Below are 16,741 nucleotides of genomic sequence, written 5' to 3'. Positions count from 1 at the left end.
ACAGATTACAACGTGTGCAGATTCAACTTCCCTAGATGGGAAGATTCAGTCAATAACAAGTTAATGTAATTTATTTCCATAGGTCTGTGTGTTTCATGTAACATGTAGTTTAACTATAACTATAATAAACCTAATTTGGCATAATTAGGCAAACCCTAACCATATAGTAAGTACATGTAGTTAATTAATATTACTCAGTACTTGTATAATTATACTGTAACAAGGTACACCTTAAAATAAAGTGTAACCCTATAATGAACTAAAATTATGATGAATCAAATTAAAAATTGTAACAGACGAATGAGTTAATAAAATACATTGATTAATTCAGGTATAATGTAAGACTGTTACTCTGTTCTAGTTAGTCAATGAAAATATTTAATCATCTTTAATCAAATATTTAATCATTGTTTTTACCAAAGTGGGTCAATGGGGTGTCAATAACACGGTCAACACCCCGATCTATAATGTTGTTTTTTAAATTTTTGGAACACCGCTCCATTCGGCTGCTCCTGCCATGAGAACTTCACATCCGCTGCCATTCCCTGCTCTCTGAGTTTCTTCTGGACCTGAAGACAGACCAGCGTCAGACAGAACTGATGTACGAGTACAAGGTTATAAAGCTTTAATCTGTCTACAGGGTCATTCAAAAACATTGCAAAGAAGGGAACAGAATACATAGGTTAATTTAGAAATTATTTCACAAATACAGACACCAAAGAACCTGGAAGCCTGTCTCAACAGGACATGAGGGGTGGCAAGAAAACGAAACACTACTATAGGTTATAGGTGTGGTGATAAATATGGCTCACCTCCTTCAACACAGCATCTGCAGTCACACGATCAGTGACATGATCACCTGCTTTCACCTTCAGTCTCAGGATCTGTTGCCTTACTCGTACTGTGACAGGCGATGAAATACATAAATATGCAAATAATCAGACATAGTCCTCTTCAGGACAACCTTCTTTAGGCAAGGCGCTACAGGGAAAACCAGTGTTTTTCTTTGCTGTTTTTATCTCCACTTCAATTACAATACATACTTTTAAAGCTATTCCCTCAAAATGAGTTTGTATCTCCATTTCAGCCATTTCATTCTCCCTTACAGACACCAAACGTAGCAGTTTTATTCCTCTCTATATTATGAAGGTTTTTACTAAGGGTTTTGTTTATGTCATTTGCGTGATTATATACAGTATAGCATTTTATTCCTTAAATATGGTGAAGATGTGTTGTTTTTCAGCCTGTTGAGTGTTTACTGATTTATGCAGTAATAAAAAGAGAAGTCCATAATCCCAGCATAAAACCTTTAACTCTAAAATGTCGTCAAAACCAAACAAGAATTTTGAACCTGGCTTTAGTCTATGTACAGATTTATACTCTGGAAATGTATGCAAACTAATGTATATTTGATTAGATAATCCCTTATTTGCGTATGTACACTGAACAAAATTATAAACGCAACACTTGTTTTTGCCCCCATTTTTCATGAGCTGAACTCAAAGATCTAAGACTTTTTCTATGTACACAAAAGGCCTATTTTTCTCAAATATTGTTCATAAATCTGTCTAAATCTGTGTTAGTGAGCACTTCTCCTTTGCCGAGATACTCCATCCACCTCACAGGTGTGGCATATCAAGATGCTGATTAGACAGCATGATTATTGCACAGGTGTGCCTTAGGCTGGCCACAATAAAAGGCCACTCTAAAATGTGCAGTTTTACTGTATTGGGGGGGTCCAAAAACCAGTCAGTATCTGGTGTGACCACCATTTGCCTCACGCAGTGCAACACATCTCCTTCGCATAGAGTTGATCAGGTTGTTGATTGTGGCCTGTGGAATGTTGGTCCACTCCTCTTCAATGGCTGTACGAAGTTGCTGGATATTGGCAGGAACTGGAACACGCTGTCGTATACGCCGATCCAGAGCATCCCAAACATGCTCAATGGGTGACATGTTCGGTGAGTATGCTGGCCATGCAAGAACTGGGATGTTTTCAGCTTCCAGGAATTGTGTACAGATCCTTGCAACATGGGGCCGTGCATTATCATGCTGCAACATGAGGTGATGGTCGTGGATGAATGGCACAACAATGGGCCTCAGGATCTCGTCACGGTATCTCTGTGCATTCAAAATGCCATCAATAAAATGCACCTGTGTTCATTGTCCATAACATATGCCTACCCATACCATAACCCCACCGCCACCATGGGCCACTCGATCCACAACGCTGACATCAGCAAACCGCTCACCCACACGACGCCATACGCGCTGTCTGCCATCTGCCCTGTACAGTGAAAACCAGGATTCATCCGTGAAGAGAACACCTCTCCAAAGTGACAGACGGCATCGAATAGGAGCATTTGCCCACTCAAGACGGTCACGATGACGAACTGCAGTCAGGTCGAGACCCCGATGACGACGATGAGCATGCAGATGAGCTTCCCTGAGACGGTTTCTGACAGTTTGTGCAGAAATTCTTTGGTTATGCAAACCGATTGTTGCAGCAGCTGTCCGGGTGACTGGTCTCAGACGATCTTGGAGGTGAAGATGCTGGATGTGGAGGTCCAGGGCTGGTGTGGTTACAAGTGGTCTGTGGTTGTGAGGCCGGTTGGATGTACTGCCAAATTCTCTGAAACGCCTTTGGAGACGGCTTATGGTAGAGAAATGAACATTCAATTCACGGGCAACAGCTCTGGTGGACATTCCTGCAGTCAGCATGCCAATTGCATGTTCCCTCAAAACCTGCAACATCTGTGGCGTTGTGCTGTGTGATAAAACTGTACATTTTAGAGTGGCCTTTTATTGTGGCCAGCCTAAGGCACACCTGTGCAATAATCATGCTGTCTAATCAGCATCTTGATATGCCACACCTGTGAGATGGATGGAGTATCTCAGCAAAGGAGAAGCGCTCACTAACACAGATTTAGACAGATTTGTGAACAATATTTGAGAGAAATAGGCCTTTTGTGTACATAGAAAAAGTCTTAGATCTTTGAGTTCAGCTCATGAAAAATGGGGTCAAAAACAAGTGTTGCGTTTATAATTTTGTTCAGTGTAATTATAACATTTCAGAAAACTTGTATTGATGTACTGTGCTTAATATACTGGGTATAGTATGGTGATACCTCTTAGTCAATATTTTCCCAGTGGCTTTAGCAAGGCTTGTACTTTCTGAAGAAAATGAGTGTTGTTTGCCAGTGCAAAACTCAACAAGACACATAGTTTGAAGAATCATTCATGTCTGCACGATGGACATGCTAAACTGTAATGCATAGTGTTATTCAAATCCTGAACTGTAAGTACAGTAAGTCAACATATGTTTTCCAATACTTTGGTTAAATTTATTTGATAATTTAATTTCAACTTTATTTTTTTAACTATATGAGATTCAACTCGATTTTTAAAGTCAGTTTAATATAATTTAAGTTGAAACAATTTGTACTTCCAATTAGATTATACTTAAAAATTGAAGGCAGCAACTTAAGTTTTTTACATTGAAGTAGGTGGATTTTTTTATTATTATCATTATTATTATTTTTTTAACAGTGACGAGCAATAACAAACAAACCTATCGACTAATTATATTATATAGAGGTCCATCTATTTAAAGGCTGATGGTGTTTTAGCTGACTTAAAATTATAACCCAGAAACAAACACAAAATTCTCTAAAATGAAAATACTTACATGGACTTTTGCAAACAAAGAAAAACTTCTCTGAGCAGAGCTCATCAGTAATCCGACCATCCTTATCGACAGCAGTGCAGATTTCATTGAAAGACAAATTATCTGGTTGTTTTTTTGTCTGATCAGACCACTTCCATGAGTCTCTGTACAGACCGATCCAGGCACAACTATCATTTTTGATCATCATGTTTAGCAGTTGATTCTCACTCTCGGTCTTGACCGTGTATAAGTCTGTGAAGTTTTCTCTACAGAAACTCTGGGCTTGTTTCCAGGACATCATTGGATCAGTAACTAGTACCGGCCCTTGATCTGAGAAACATCAGAATAACCGATTAACTTTGTTGGAAAAAACTTTTCCCCCTTTTAACTCCATTCACCATTGCTTAGAGATTTACCTTTAGTACAAACAGTATATAGCATTTGTATATGCAGTTTATGGTATAGTATATGTAATAATACTACATAACACTATTTGTACAATAAATAGCATGTACTTTCTAACTCTCCTTTGTGTTCTGGGTACTGGGTACAACATCTTAAATTTACCCACATTGTTTTCTGTTCAATTTCTGAATAAATCAGAAGACAAGTCTCAATTTTGAGTAAACCAAGTCCCAGTCAGCAAACAAATTTGGCCCAGATTTGGCATGCATCTGGCACAGCTGACATTCATCCGGCACTGGCATATAGCATGTGGGCCAAACATGGCCTGGGTTTGGCAGAGGTGGTACCGGGTTTAAGACGGCACACAAGACATGGGCCAGATGTCAAATATAGATATGTGGGCCACATAAGTATTGCCGATCTTGACCCACATTTAAAATTTCAAATATTTTTGACTAAAATCCCAATGTTTTCCCATACAGAAAGGTAATATATTCACATATATGTGAAACACTGTTAAATATATTGAAATACATTTTGAAAATATATTTTTAAAATGCATAACATAAAGCTCATATTGTGTGTTTAATTGTGTTTACATGTGAAACTATATTCATGCCTCATATGATATTATATGTTATATTATAGAACAGTATATCCTGTTGTTTTATTTATATACAACTGCTTTCATATTCTCATTCAATTTACAGTTTGATGTAGGCCTACTAAACAATACATGATGAAGTTTCAGGACATTTTATTTGACTTATGTACTATTTATGTAAATACCTAACGTTGATGTGTTTTAGGCCATGTTGGCCAATCAGAAGCCTGGAAAAGTTTCCAGTAGGCGGAGATAACAGCGCAGGCTCTGACGTCACAAGCCAAAAACTCCGGTTTTGCTGTCTACACCATAACACTGCAACCGGAGTTTTTTTTTTTAAATCTTCACCCTGGCAGGAGTTTTCAAAATGTTCGGTAGAAAAAGCTGCTGTTTTGAAAATAACCGCGTTCGTGTGGACGGCCAATGAGCGCGCGCGTTGAGCATTCAGATCGCATTTAAACTGGAACTGAGGAGGTTACCATGGTAACAGGGCGTCAACTCACTCAGCTGGCAAGTAGCGAGATCCTCTCTCTCTGCTGTTTCCACTGCTTTCAGGCAAGTTTAGTCCCTAAAGTTACACAAATAATACATATAACCGTTCCTGGCACTTTCTTACATGTAACTGACACGTTTCTGTTGAATCTTTACTTTACAGGAGTGGTTTAGTGTCTTCAAAAAGACCGTTGGCATCACAACCGTTAGCATCAGAGGCTAACAATTAGAGGTAAGATAACTTATAGATTTGAGCTCTTATTAATGAACGTCTGAGTTTTTAAGCACCTTTTATGTGTAGATGAGCGGCTTTGATAGTTTTGTAAATGTTTTGCTGATACTTTGTCAATAGATAAATGGAAGTCACTATAAGCTAATTAATTTAACCTAAAAGTCTGCACTGTGGGGGTCAATCGGTGATGTCACTTACATGAACTAATGGGCTGAAACTATTTCAAACACGTTTTGAACTTTCATTGCAAACAAATATTGATAAACTGTACTGTGATTTCAGGAGCGTCAGAAAAAAATACCTAAAACAGGGGAAGTTACAAGAAAATTTGTAATGAGAGCTGCTGACAGAGATACAGGAAACACAGGTGATCTGAGAAATCTTATTAAATAACTTTATATGAATTTTTCACAATATATTTCAACTATATCATCATGCATCTGTAAAACCTAAAAATATGAATTCTGGTATCTTAAGATTTTTTGTATGTTTTGTATATTATTATTATTATTATTGCATTTCACCTCTGCTGTAGTTTGTTTATTTCTAATAATACTGATATTGTATACTACATTTTGTTGGCTATGTGACATATTGTTCCTATTCTTCCATGCTGATGGCTGTGCTGCAGAGGTGGAGCGGAACAGATCTCCTGTCGAAGAACATCTCCAAAGCGCCATGAACCATCTGACTAGTAAGTAAAACCTCAAACATTCAAAAGTTTGTCAAATATTCAAAAAAATATATCAAATAAATATCAAGTATGTCCTACAAGGCCATCTTGTTTAACTTTGCTCTGAGGACACTTCATGCACAACAACCTACAGAGGGGTCAATCATAATTCAAAAAAAGACACAGATGATAATAAAAAAGTTCTTTAAAATGAATAACCGTAAGACAGAACCAGTACTGTGAATGCACCTCACTTCAAACTGTAGCAGTTTGTATGTATATTATTTTCTAAACTTTAAATGTAGTGAAATTTTTGTTCAAGCAGACTTTGTTGCTCGTGGAAACCTCACGCGAGCCTGAAAGATACTTAAAACTTAAAATAATATTTGCACTCTTGAAGACTGTTCACCAAAGACTAAATTTCAGTCCAGCAGAATTTTCTGCACACTTCACCACCGAAGCCAAAATGAGCATTGTGAATGTAAGAGCCTCACACTACATTGTTTGTTTGAATTGTATTTCAGGGCAGTTCATGACGACGGATAACTTGGACAGAAGTCCGTTCAAGATCCAGCCTCCACACCAGACTTCTCACTCACAAGGATTGCTGTCTACTAGATATTATGTGTACTCTTCAGACTTAGGTTCATGCAGATATTATTCAGGGACATGAACACTTGAATATTGCAAAAATAGAGAAACTATCTTATTTAAGAAGTTTGTGTTAGTTGCGTGAACATTAAACAAATATATATTTATTTTACTGTTTTTTGTTTTGTTTTCCAAAGCACCTAAAAGCCAATTCACACTGCCATACTCCAACAGGGTGAACACACTGACCAAGCAAAACAAATAAGCATGTTTTTGTGAAAGTGTGAACTGACCATAATGCTGTATGTTAGGTGTGAGATTCATTCAACTTGGTTTGATTAAACATGATTAAATATTTGTTCAGAATATTGTCGTTGTTGTGACTATTCCTCTGGGAGGGTTGTGTATCAAGTGGCTTGGTTATGGTTTTGTTGAGGCTGACATGTGGAACCCATCTGGTCCAGCGTATAGCACCAGAATAGGGCCAGGTATGGTCATACAGGACCTATGGTCCCACATGGCAATTTTTCTCTGGCCTAGCTCCGGCCCACATAGCAATTTTTCTCTGGCCCACACAATCAGCTTTTGCTTGGCCCACATACCGCAATGACTTCTGGATCTGGTCTGGATTCCAGACAAGGGCCACACATGGGCCAGAACTGGCCCAATTCAGGGCCAGTTATGGTTAATTAACTTGGCTGAGACTTGGGCCAGTTATGGCCCTTGTCTGGAATCCAGACCTGGTACACACTAGGACCGTAAGTCATTGCGGTATGTGGGCCAAGCAAAAGCTGATTGTGTGGGCCAGAGAAAAATTGCTATGTGGGGTATTGCATTTCATGTATTTCATATGATAGTGTTTTACAAGCTACATCAGAGATTTTCTGACTCTTCTGTGTTTTTTTTTTTTTTTTTAAGTGTTGATTTTTACCATATTGCATGGAATCCAGTAAGGGTCAATATGAGTCAATATGACCCCAACACAAAGTTGAAAAATCTTTTCCAAAATGCATCTGTGTGTTGTAATTTTGCCTGCACGTCAATGACTCTGAATGAAAAATGTTCACTAAATTTCAAGAATAAATGAATAGTTTAATAATAATACATTTATTTTATATAGCGCCTTTAAAAGTTGCTTTCTCAAAGCACTGTACATAAAAGTTACATAAAGGAAAACACAACAATAAAAACAATAAACTATAAATTCAACGAGATAAATCACAAAAATACAACAGAAACCTAAATCAAATAAAAACATTCCTAAAAAAGAATGTTTTGAGAAGTTTTAAAAACAGCTAAAGAATTAGCATCCCTAATGTCAGCTGGGAGAGAATTCCACAGTTTAGGAGCATACGTTGAGAATGCCCTGTCCCCCTAGATCGCAGCTGTGTTTTAGGAACAACTAAGAGACCATGCTGAGGCGATCGTACATTGCGAGATGGCGAGTAGGGCGTTAAAAGATCTGGAGTAAGACCATGCCGAGCCTTGTATGTAAGCATTAAAATTTTAAAATCTACACGATATTTAACAGGGAGCCAGTGTAACGTCTCCAAAACAGGAGTTATATGATCACCAGTAATATCATCACTCCTGAAAACTGAGTCTGCTCAAACTACTACTGATAGTGCAGGCATGCAGGTCACGTTGGTTGTATTGACGGAAGTTAGAGGGAGAGGGAGAGGGGGAGTTTTCAGGAGTGATGATATTACTGCGCCGAGGTCGCAGTGCTGCGAAGTGCTCTTCCGCCAGATATTATAGTTATCATATTTTATCCGCTTAGAAAATTGCCACGTTTTATTTTGTGTCACCATACTTACTCGTGTAACTACTCATGTAACCGTCTTTAAATAGGGAAAACATGGAAGTGTTTGGTGGCTTCTAAATTCATCCCTGTTTGGATCCTAAGGAATGAATGGTGCTAAGCTAAACGCTAGCATAGTGGCGCCGCGTGCTAGAGCGATTGAGTGCATGCACTGAAACGGGAGAGGTACGTATCAACTCATCTAAGTTGAGGGAAAAACATATTGGATAATGGAAAAACGGTGGCGTTTTCCTTTAACCTGTATTTTGAGCCCAAAATAACAGTGGGGTACACCGGACATACACCCGGTTTGAAGACTAGGCTGGATGATAAATGCATTTTAAATTGTGTGTAGAATCAGGCATGTTGGAACAGGTGTAAGTATTTATGGAAGGCTTCACAAAGCTTAACCCAGCGTAGGGCTAACACCAAACTTTTTTACATCTAGCTGTTGGAGCTAGCCCCAGCAGGGTTACATTTTTTTTATATATTGAATTGCTTTAAGCAGTTTTGACATCGAATCCTCAATACACCATTTCTCTGTAGGAAATAATGAAAGCATATAGTGTGTGTAAAAGTATATGAGTCTTACCACTTTGACAAATAGTGACACATTTAAGATTGCAGTCTTCATCATGCCAGTATCCATTTGAATGAAGCATTACACAATCTTGGTCTCCTCCATAATTATCTGGCTGATTCTTATCCCATCTTGCGTATGTGGGGCACTCATTTTGAAAAGACCAGCGCCAGCTGTTCACATCGTCATAGAGTCCGATCCAAGTCTTAGATCCATATTTTGCTCTTGCCTTGTTTAATTCGCTCCACTCTTCATCAGTCTGGATAGTGGCCAAGTCAATGTAGTGCTTTCGACAGAAATCTCGAGCCTCTTTCCAAATTTTACGCTCTCGGACCAGAACATACGCAAGTGAGTTGCATAGAATGACTGAGAGAAAGCCTGTTTTAGAAGAAACTGAGTCAGGTTAATAAGAAAAAAATCTGGTTTCAAATTATCCTCTAATTTGATAAAGGCAAAGACAATTATCAAGTATTCAAATGTGACTTAATGGAGACAGAAGAGTCAAATTTACATGTGAAAAATGTAGGTCCTACAGAGATGCACTTTATTGTATTTTTGTTATTTATGGCATAGACAGCCAAAAGACACAACACATATTTTTCAAGTTTTTCGTATTCTTTAAAATATTTATACAAATAAAACACACTTACCTGAAAACAAAATGATGCGAATCAGTCGGTCTTCCATCACTGTTGAGGTTAGATTAGGTTAGTGAGCTCCTCTCATCCTCTGCTAATACATTGAAGTGTCTAAATTTGATTTGAAATATAGCATGACTGAGGAGTGAATGCACACCCATTTTCTTTTGTATATTTAAATCAGCATCATCGTTAGTCATTAACAGCAGACAATAGAAATTCATAGCGCGAAGATTTGCTCGGCTAATGATGCACATCAAATGTGCTTTTACACAAAGGCAGACTAAATCAGAGGAAGAAGGGGGTGATTTACATGGGAAATCATCCATCACATGTCTGGGAGAAGCTTCAGTCCGGTCCAAACATAGAAGTAGAATAGAATTGTGTTGAATGGCTTCAGAACCTCATCATATGCTGCCAGCAGTCATCAATAATGATGACTAAAATGTGGGATATTCACATTTTCATTCACTAGTTCATCATATAATGCATGAACTAGTGAATGAAAATGTGAATCTCCAACATTTTTGAAAGTAATAATAAAATCGCCTTTTAACTACATGGTTAACTACAGTCTCAAATACATGGTTAGTGATTTCAAAGACGGTATGATGAAACAATGAATTTCTTACTTATTTCTTATATATTTGTTCATAATAATAATATGGTGCAAATAAAAGTGACATCAGGTGCACAGGAGAGGCAACAGCAGGACAAAACCCAAAGAAGGAAAAGTTTTGCAGGTGGTGGCCACAGACAGCCTTGCTCTCCTTGTCCTGACTGATTTGTCTCTAGTTTTGTGTTTTGTTGGGGCTCTTCTCACTCCTTGTAGCATGAGGCAGAACCAGCAGCCCAATCAGGCGGCACAGGTAGACCAGCTTCTTCAGGATGGCAAGGAGGTCTGTGTGTCTCCCAATCTCACGAGCATGAGCAGATACCAGAAGACCAGCCGTTACATGAGGAGAGCTGGACAGGGCCATAGAAAGGCAACAATCCAGCAGCATGACCGATATCTGCTCCTTTGTGCAAGGAGGAACAGGAGGAGCACTGCCAGAGCCCTCCAAAATTACTTGTTTCTGAGCAAACTGTCAGATACAGACTCCATGAGCAAGGAATGAGGTCCTGACATCCTTTAGTGGGACCTGTGCTTAGTCCAGCACTGTGCAGCTCAATTGGCATTTGCCAGAGAACACCAGAACTGGTTCAAATTGAGCACACGTGACAGATGTGAAAGAGTCTGGAGATGCCACGGTGAAAGCTATGCTGCCTGCAACATCATCCAGCATGACCGTTTTGGCGGTGGCTCACTGATGGTCTGAGGAGGAATATCTCAGAGGATCGCACAGACCTCAGTGTGCTAGCCAAAGGTACCCTTACTGCTGTTGTTACACTGATGAAATCCTGCTGTCTGACCTTACGCTGGTGCAGTGGGCCCTGGGTTCCTCCTAGTGCAGGACAATGCCCAACTTCATATGGCCAGGGTATGTTGGAAGGTTCTGGATGACGAAGGCACTGATGCCATTGACTGGCCATCACATTTCCCGGACCTGAATCCAATTGAGAACTTCTGGAACATTATGTATCAGGTGCATCCGAAGCCGCCAAGTTGCACCACAGACAGTCCAGCATGCCCTGATCCCAGAAACAAACACAGAGCATCAGGACTTTAATGTGAGCGCCCTCTGCTGGCCTCACTAACACTTCTGCTTTGGGATTCACAATACTTAACTTCAGAGAGTAACTAGTCAAGAGCTGGACTGTATATTTCATCAAGATATCTATATTCAAGTTCAACCATCCATCTTAGTTTAGTCCATCTTAAAATCTCCAGTGAAAAAGTAATCAGGTCTGAATCAGGACAGAAAGAAAGGACAGAAGTACAAATAAAAACAGTCCATAGCAGCTCTAAACAAATATGTGGCTGGATTTTGATGTGTGAGACAACAGGAGATGGACTTTTTCACTGGAGGAAGCGTTATTATGGACTCATATTTGGGTTAAAATAATAATAATAATAATAATAAACATCTTAAAGATTGATTTGTTTCAGCTTTTGTCTTCTCCAGATGTTAACTGATGGACTGGAGTGCTGTGGATTATTGTGATGTTTTTATCAGCTGTTTGGACTCTCATTCTGACGGCACCCATTCACTGCAGAGCATCCATTGCTGAGACACTGATGCAATGCTATATTTCAAATTTCACCATATAAAGACTGCAAACATATTTACTAGTTAAACATCAACATCTTATAAATATAATTTATAATTGTTACTGCCAAAGTCAAGTGATTCATGTCAATGACGTCTACATGACTCAATCAAACAAATATGTTGTCATCTTCACCTTCATTAGGCTCTGATTTGTATAATGGTGATAAATTATACACAAATAAAACTGCTCTCTCATGTAAAGGTGCAGGGAAATGAGCCTCAAGTGCTCATGCAAAGTCGATGGGATGGTTTGAGGTGGATATGAACTCAACATATGGCATCAATGGTGTCATTAGTACAAAAGGCATACAAATAAATGTATGTGAGTGCATGTACTGCCTCAATTCTCATGTAAAATCAGGGAATGTGCTTGTGGATTTAATGACAATATCCTCCAAACAGACCACATTTGTTCTTAAAGTTGTTGAAACAGAAGTTTCATGTATCCGTATTGTGAAGAACATCTAAGTGTAACAGATTAAAAAAGCAAGTCAGGGACTTGATTCTATCCATCTGTTCTTGATTGGATGCTGAGATGTAGGCGTGGCTCTCAACAATGGAGGCGGATCTAAATGAGAGCTTGCAGTCAATTGTGGGTGGGGTTTAAACACACTAAAAGATCGAAAACACTTTCTCTTGAAGGGAAATGAATGAGAAAGCCATCTAAACCAAGACCAATTTGTCCAGATTGGGAGAGCAGCAAACCATGGGTTTTTTTCCCCAAGTGATCAGGGTTCATTTGACTGCTTAATATGGTCAGTCAGATGCTATAACTACACCATCTGTCAGCTGAAGCCATTTAGAAATTGCTATTATGATGGAAAATTGTCTTGTAAACAGCTCAAAACAACTCAACTGTGGTTGGAGTGTAATCTGTAATCTCATCCTCTTGGGTTGAATGGCAGTAGTGAACAAACTAGGGCTGCCCCCTAATAGCTGACTAAACGTTAGTCGACTAGAAGAGGCTTATTCGACTAAAATTGTATTATTCTGTTAGTCACAGGGGGAAAAAAATCCATGATGTACAGATCGTTAATGGCTGGTCCTTGACGTAATTACAGTATATCCAAACTTTCTTCTATCATTAATCGACCTCAAATATGGCTTATCATTGCAACATGTAAGTATAGATTAGATTAGATTAGATTAGATTCAACTTTATTGTCATTACACAAGTACAGGTACAGGGCAACGAAATGCAGTTTAGGTCTAACCAGAAGTGCAATAGTAGCAAGTGCAGTATATACAATGGTTGAATAAGTGCAGGACAAGGATATGTACTGAGTATATGTATAAATATATATAGAAAGATGGTTATTAATATAAACAGAATTTACAGGTGAATATGTATAGTGAATAAATATACAGAAATTACAAGTGAATATGTATAGTGAATAAATATACAGAATTTACAGGTGAATATGTATAGTGAATAAATATACAGAATTTACAGGTGAATATGTATAGTGAATAAATATACAGATGGCTATTACTATAGGCAGAATTTACAGGTGATATGTACTATCAATATAATATATATACAGATGACTGTTACTATAAACAAGGTGTAAAAGTGCAGTGGAAGTGATTGCGTATTACAATTAGACATACGGTGCAAAATATTAATGTAAGCATTGATAATGTAACAACAGTCGGCAGTGCAAATGAGCATAGTCCAATTTAGGTATGGTAGTGCAAGATACAAAAGTAAACAGTTGTTACTGTGATAAAAATTTACATTCAGTAGTGCAAATAAGGCAGATGTGAGGTAGGAGAGAAGAGTTAATAATATATGAGGAAGTGGATCAACGGGGGTTAGAGTTCAGTAAAGAGACAGCTCTGGGGAAGAAACTGTTCTTTAGTCTGCTGGTCCTGGTCCGGAGGCACCTGAAACGCCTGCCGGAGGGCAGGAGAGAAAACAGTCTGTGGGCTGGGTGAGAGGAGTCCTTAAGGATGCTGCGAGCTCGATGCAGACAGCGTTTCCTCTGGATGTGTTCGATGGCAGGTAGTGGAGTCCCTGTGATGCGCTGGGCAGTTTTCACCACCCGCTGCAGTGCCTTGCGCTCCGCAACAGAGCAGCTCCCATACCATACTGTGACACAGTTGGTCAGGATGCTTTCTATTGCGCAGCGATAGAAGTTCACCAGGATAGCTGAGGAGAGCTGATTCTTCCTCAGTGTCCTCAGAAAGAAGAGGCGCTGGTGAGCTTTCTTGACCAGGCTGGAGGTGTTGGTTTTCCACAACATGTCCGCCGAGATGTGGATCCCCAGGAACTTGAAACTGGAGACACGCTCAACAGCCATTCCATTGATGTGGATGGTGTCGTGTGCCTCTTGACTCCTTCCTGAAGTCCACGATGAGCTCCTTCGTTTTGGTGGTGTTGAGGAGCAGGTTATTTTCAGTGCACCATGTGGCCAGGTGCTGGATCTCCTCCCTATAGGCAGTCTCATCGTTGTTACTGATGAGGCCAATCACCGTGGTGTCGTCTGCAAACTTGACGATGGAATTAGATCCATACACAGGCTTGCAGTCGGAGGTGAAGAGGGAGTAGAGAAACGGGCTTAGCACACAGCCCTGTGGTACACCAGTGTTAAGTGTGATGGATGTGGAGCAGGTGAATCCTGATCGAACATTCTGGGGTCTGTTGGTCAGGAAGTCCAAATCCAGTTACACATTGAGGTATTGATGCCCAGGTCTCCAAGTTTGGCTATTAACTTGGTTGGGATGACAGTGTTGAATGCTGAGCTGAAGTCAACAAACAGCATACGTGCATAAGTGTTCTTATTGTCCAGGTGAGTGAGCACAGAGTGCAGTGCCATGGAAACTGCGTCCTCTGTGCTCCTATTGCTACGGTAGGCAAACTGGTGTGAGTCCAATGTGGATGGTAGAGAGTCTTTTAGGTGTTCCAGGACCAGCCGCTCAAAGCACTTCATGACGATGGGTGTGAGTGCTACAGGGCGGTAGTCATTAGGGCACCTCGGACTAGAGTGTTTTGGCACTGGCACAATGGAAGTGCATTTAAAGCATGTTGGTACGGCTGCTTGGGCAAGAGACAGGTTGAAAATGTCTGTAAAACCCCAGCGAGCTGCTCCGCACATGCCCTGAGAACACGACCAGGGATGTTGTCTGGTCCAGCAGCCTTGTGCGCTGATCCGGCTCAGTGCCTTGCAGACATCTGTGGAGGAGAGTATGATTGGTGGGTGGTCAGCTGAGGGATTGAGCTTGGTGGCAGTTTCTCTGTTGTCTCTTTCAAAGCGAGCATAAAAGTAATTTAGCTCGTTCAGGAAGTTGACATCAGTGGCTGCGGGGGTGGAGTGGGTGGGTTTGTAGTCACTGATGGCCTGAATGCCCTGCCACATGCGTCGAGGGTCAGAGTTGGAAAAGTGTCCCTCTATCTTTAGCTTGTAGCAGTGCTTGGCCTTTTTGATGCCCCTCTTCAGGTTTGCTCTGGATGTGCTGTAGGCTTGTGCATCTCCTGATCTGAAGGCAGTGTTGCGTGACTTCAACAGGAGACGCACTTCCTTGTTCATCCAGGGCTTCTGATTTGGATATGTGGTGATCTGTTTCTGGGTTGTAACACTGTCAATGGTGGTATTGATATGATCCAATACAGAGGAGGTGTAAGAGTCAATGTCTGTGTGAGCGCCACTGGTGGCTTGAGAAGCAAACATACTCCAGTCTGTGTGTAGAAACCTTTCCTGGAGTGTGGAATCTGCCCCCGCAGGCCACACCTTGATGGTCTTCACTGATGGCTTCACACGGTTGATGAGGGGTGCATATTTGGGGGTGAGGAACAAAGAATAGAGTATAGCAGCTTTACCCGGCTGTTTGCTCTTATGTTGCCTTAGATAAATGTGCATTATTAGGTGCATATCCAAGTGTTTGTGTGGAGTGTGCAAGCTGTAAATATAAATAAAATAAACATTAAAAAACATACAAACAGGATTTGCTTTCTCTTAGCAATCTCTGTCTCCATGAACTGGAAGCACGTCACAAAACTCAAGCATGGCTAAACTCAGGCTACTTGCCTCACAGACATGATAAATATATCTACAGAAAGCTTTAAAATGAACCAATTCAAATCGAAAACAAATACTCTCTGGTTATGTAATCTGTATGAAAGGTGCATTTCTCTTTGAAGGCGCGTCCACTGTACTGCGGAGATGGCGAGTTAGCATCCACTTCATCTTTGCAGCCGACGCCGACTCAGAAAACACTAGTTTATTAATAAATAATTCAATTATCCCCTCTTCGCTGTTTTTTCCAACACATTCACAGTCATTGCTTTTGCTGGTGCTTTACGGCAAGCTTTATGCATTTACTTGAGCACGGAATAGGCTATATATATTTAAGGCTAATTATGTTTAGTTCCCCACCCCCCAGTACATATTTGATTAATTAAATTAATATATACGTGCGACTAATCACACATTTAGTCAACTACTAGTCAACTAGAATAATATTTTGGACCTAGAACAAACTATTGGAATGGACTGAATTAGATTGTGATTCATGGAGTAACTTCACCTATAACTCTTTCCATCTTGTTTGACGGCACAGGTTTCATATCAGTTCATTGATTTTTACTGGTAAAAGTGAATTCATATTGATCACCATTTTAAATGGTTTATTTGAATGCAAATGTTATGACTAAATGTTGCTGCTGTTTGTGTTGACCATCATGTTAAATTTTGTTGTATTGTGTCTTATTTTGTCCATATTGGTTACATACAGGCTAATAAATACATTCATTTGTGTTTTATAGCTGTGAAAAATCACTTTTGTGATCTATTGCCATGCTCTCTGATGCTATTTGAATAAGAACCTCATACTGCAGCAAAATCA

General features: G+C 39.8%; 1 protein-coding gene and 1 long non-coding RNA gene across 2 annotated transcripts; one reads left to right on the top strand and one right to left on the bottom strand.

Moving 5' to 3' along the window:
- Positions 1 to 377: 377 nt before the first annotated feature.
- LOC131544002 (hepatic lectin-like) lies at positions 378 to 4,199 on the bottom strand. The gene is made up of 3 exons (XM_058781870.1): positions 3,689 to 4,199; positions 813 to 901; positions 378 to 569 (listed from the first exon to the last, which is right to left on the bottom strand). The coding sequence occupies exons 1-3, from the start codon at positions 3,966 to 3,968 to the stop codon at positions 450 to 452; spliced, it is 489 nt and encodes a 162-aa protein (XP_058637853.1). The 5' UTR covers positions 3,969 to 4,199; the 3' UTR covers positions 378 to 449.
- A 1,031-nt stretch (positions 4,200 to 5,230) lies between these two features.
- LOC131544004 (uncharacterized) lies at positions 5,231 to 6,881 on the top strand. Its single transcript, XR_009272013.1, has 4 exons — positions 5,231 to 5,400; positions 5,683 to 5,767; positions 6,032 to 6,094; positions 6,598 to 6,881. It is a non-coding gene; the product is annotated as an uncharacterized LOC131544004 (long non-coding RNA).
- The last annotated feature ends 9,860 nt before the right edge of the window (positions 6,882 to 16,741 follow it).

Source organism: Onychostoma macrolepis, chromosome 07 (assembly GCF_012432095.1).
Source record: "Onychostoma macrolepis isolate SWU-2019 chromosome 07, ASM1243209v1, whole genome shotgun sequence".
In the NCBI taxonomy this organism is placed as follows: Eukaryota; Metazoa; Chordata; class Actinopteri; order Cypriniformes; family Cyprinidae; genus Onychostoma; species Onychostoma macrolepis.
This window is presented reverse-complemented; position numbering and strand designations above follow the sequence as displayed.

Bases quoted from the DNA above. Each gene is read 5' to 3' on its own strand.
- LOC131544002 (XM_058781870.1), bottom strand. From the start codon at position 3,968: ATGATGTCCTGGAAACAAGCCCAGAGTTTCTGTAGAGAAAACTTCACA. The intron at 902-3,688 runs GTAAGTATTTTC...CGCCTGTCACAG, and splicing joins CTTTGTTTGCAAAAGTCCAT to TACGAGTAAGGCAACAGATC. The intron at 570-812 runs GTGAGCCATATT...GTCTGTCTTCAG, and splicing joins CAGATGCTGTGTTGAAGGAG to GTCCAGAAGAAACTCAGAGA.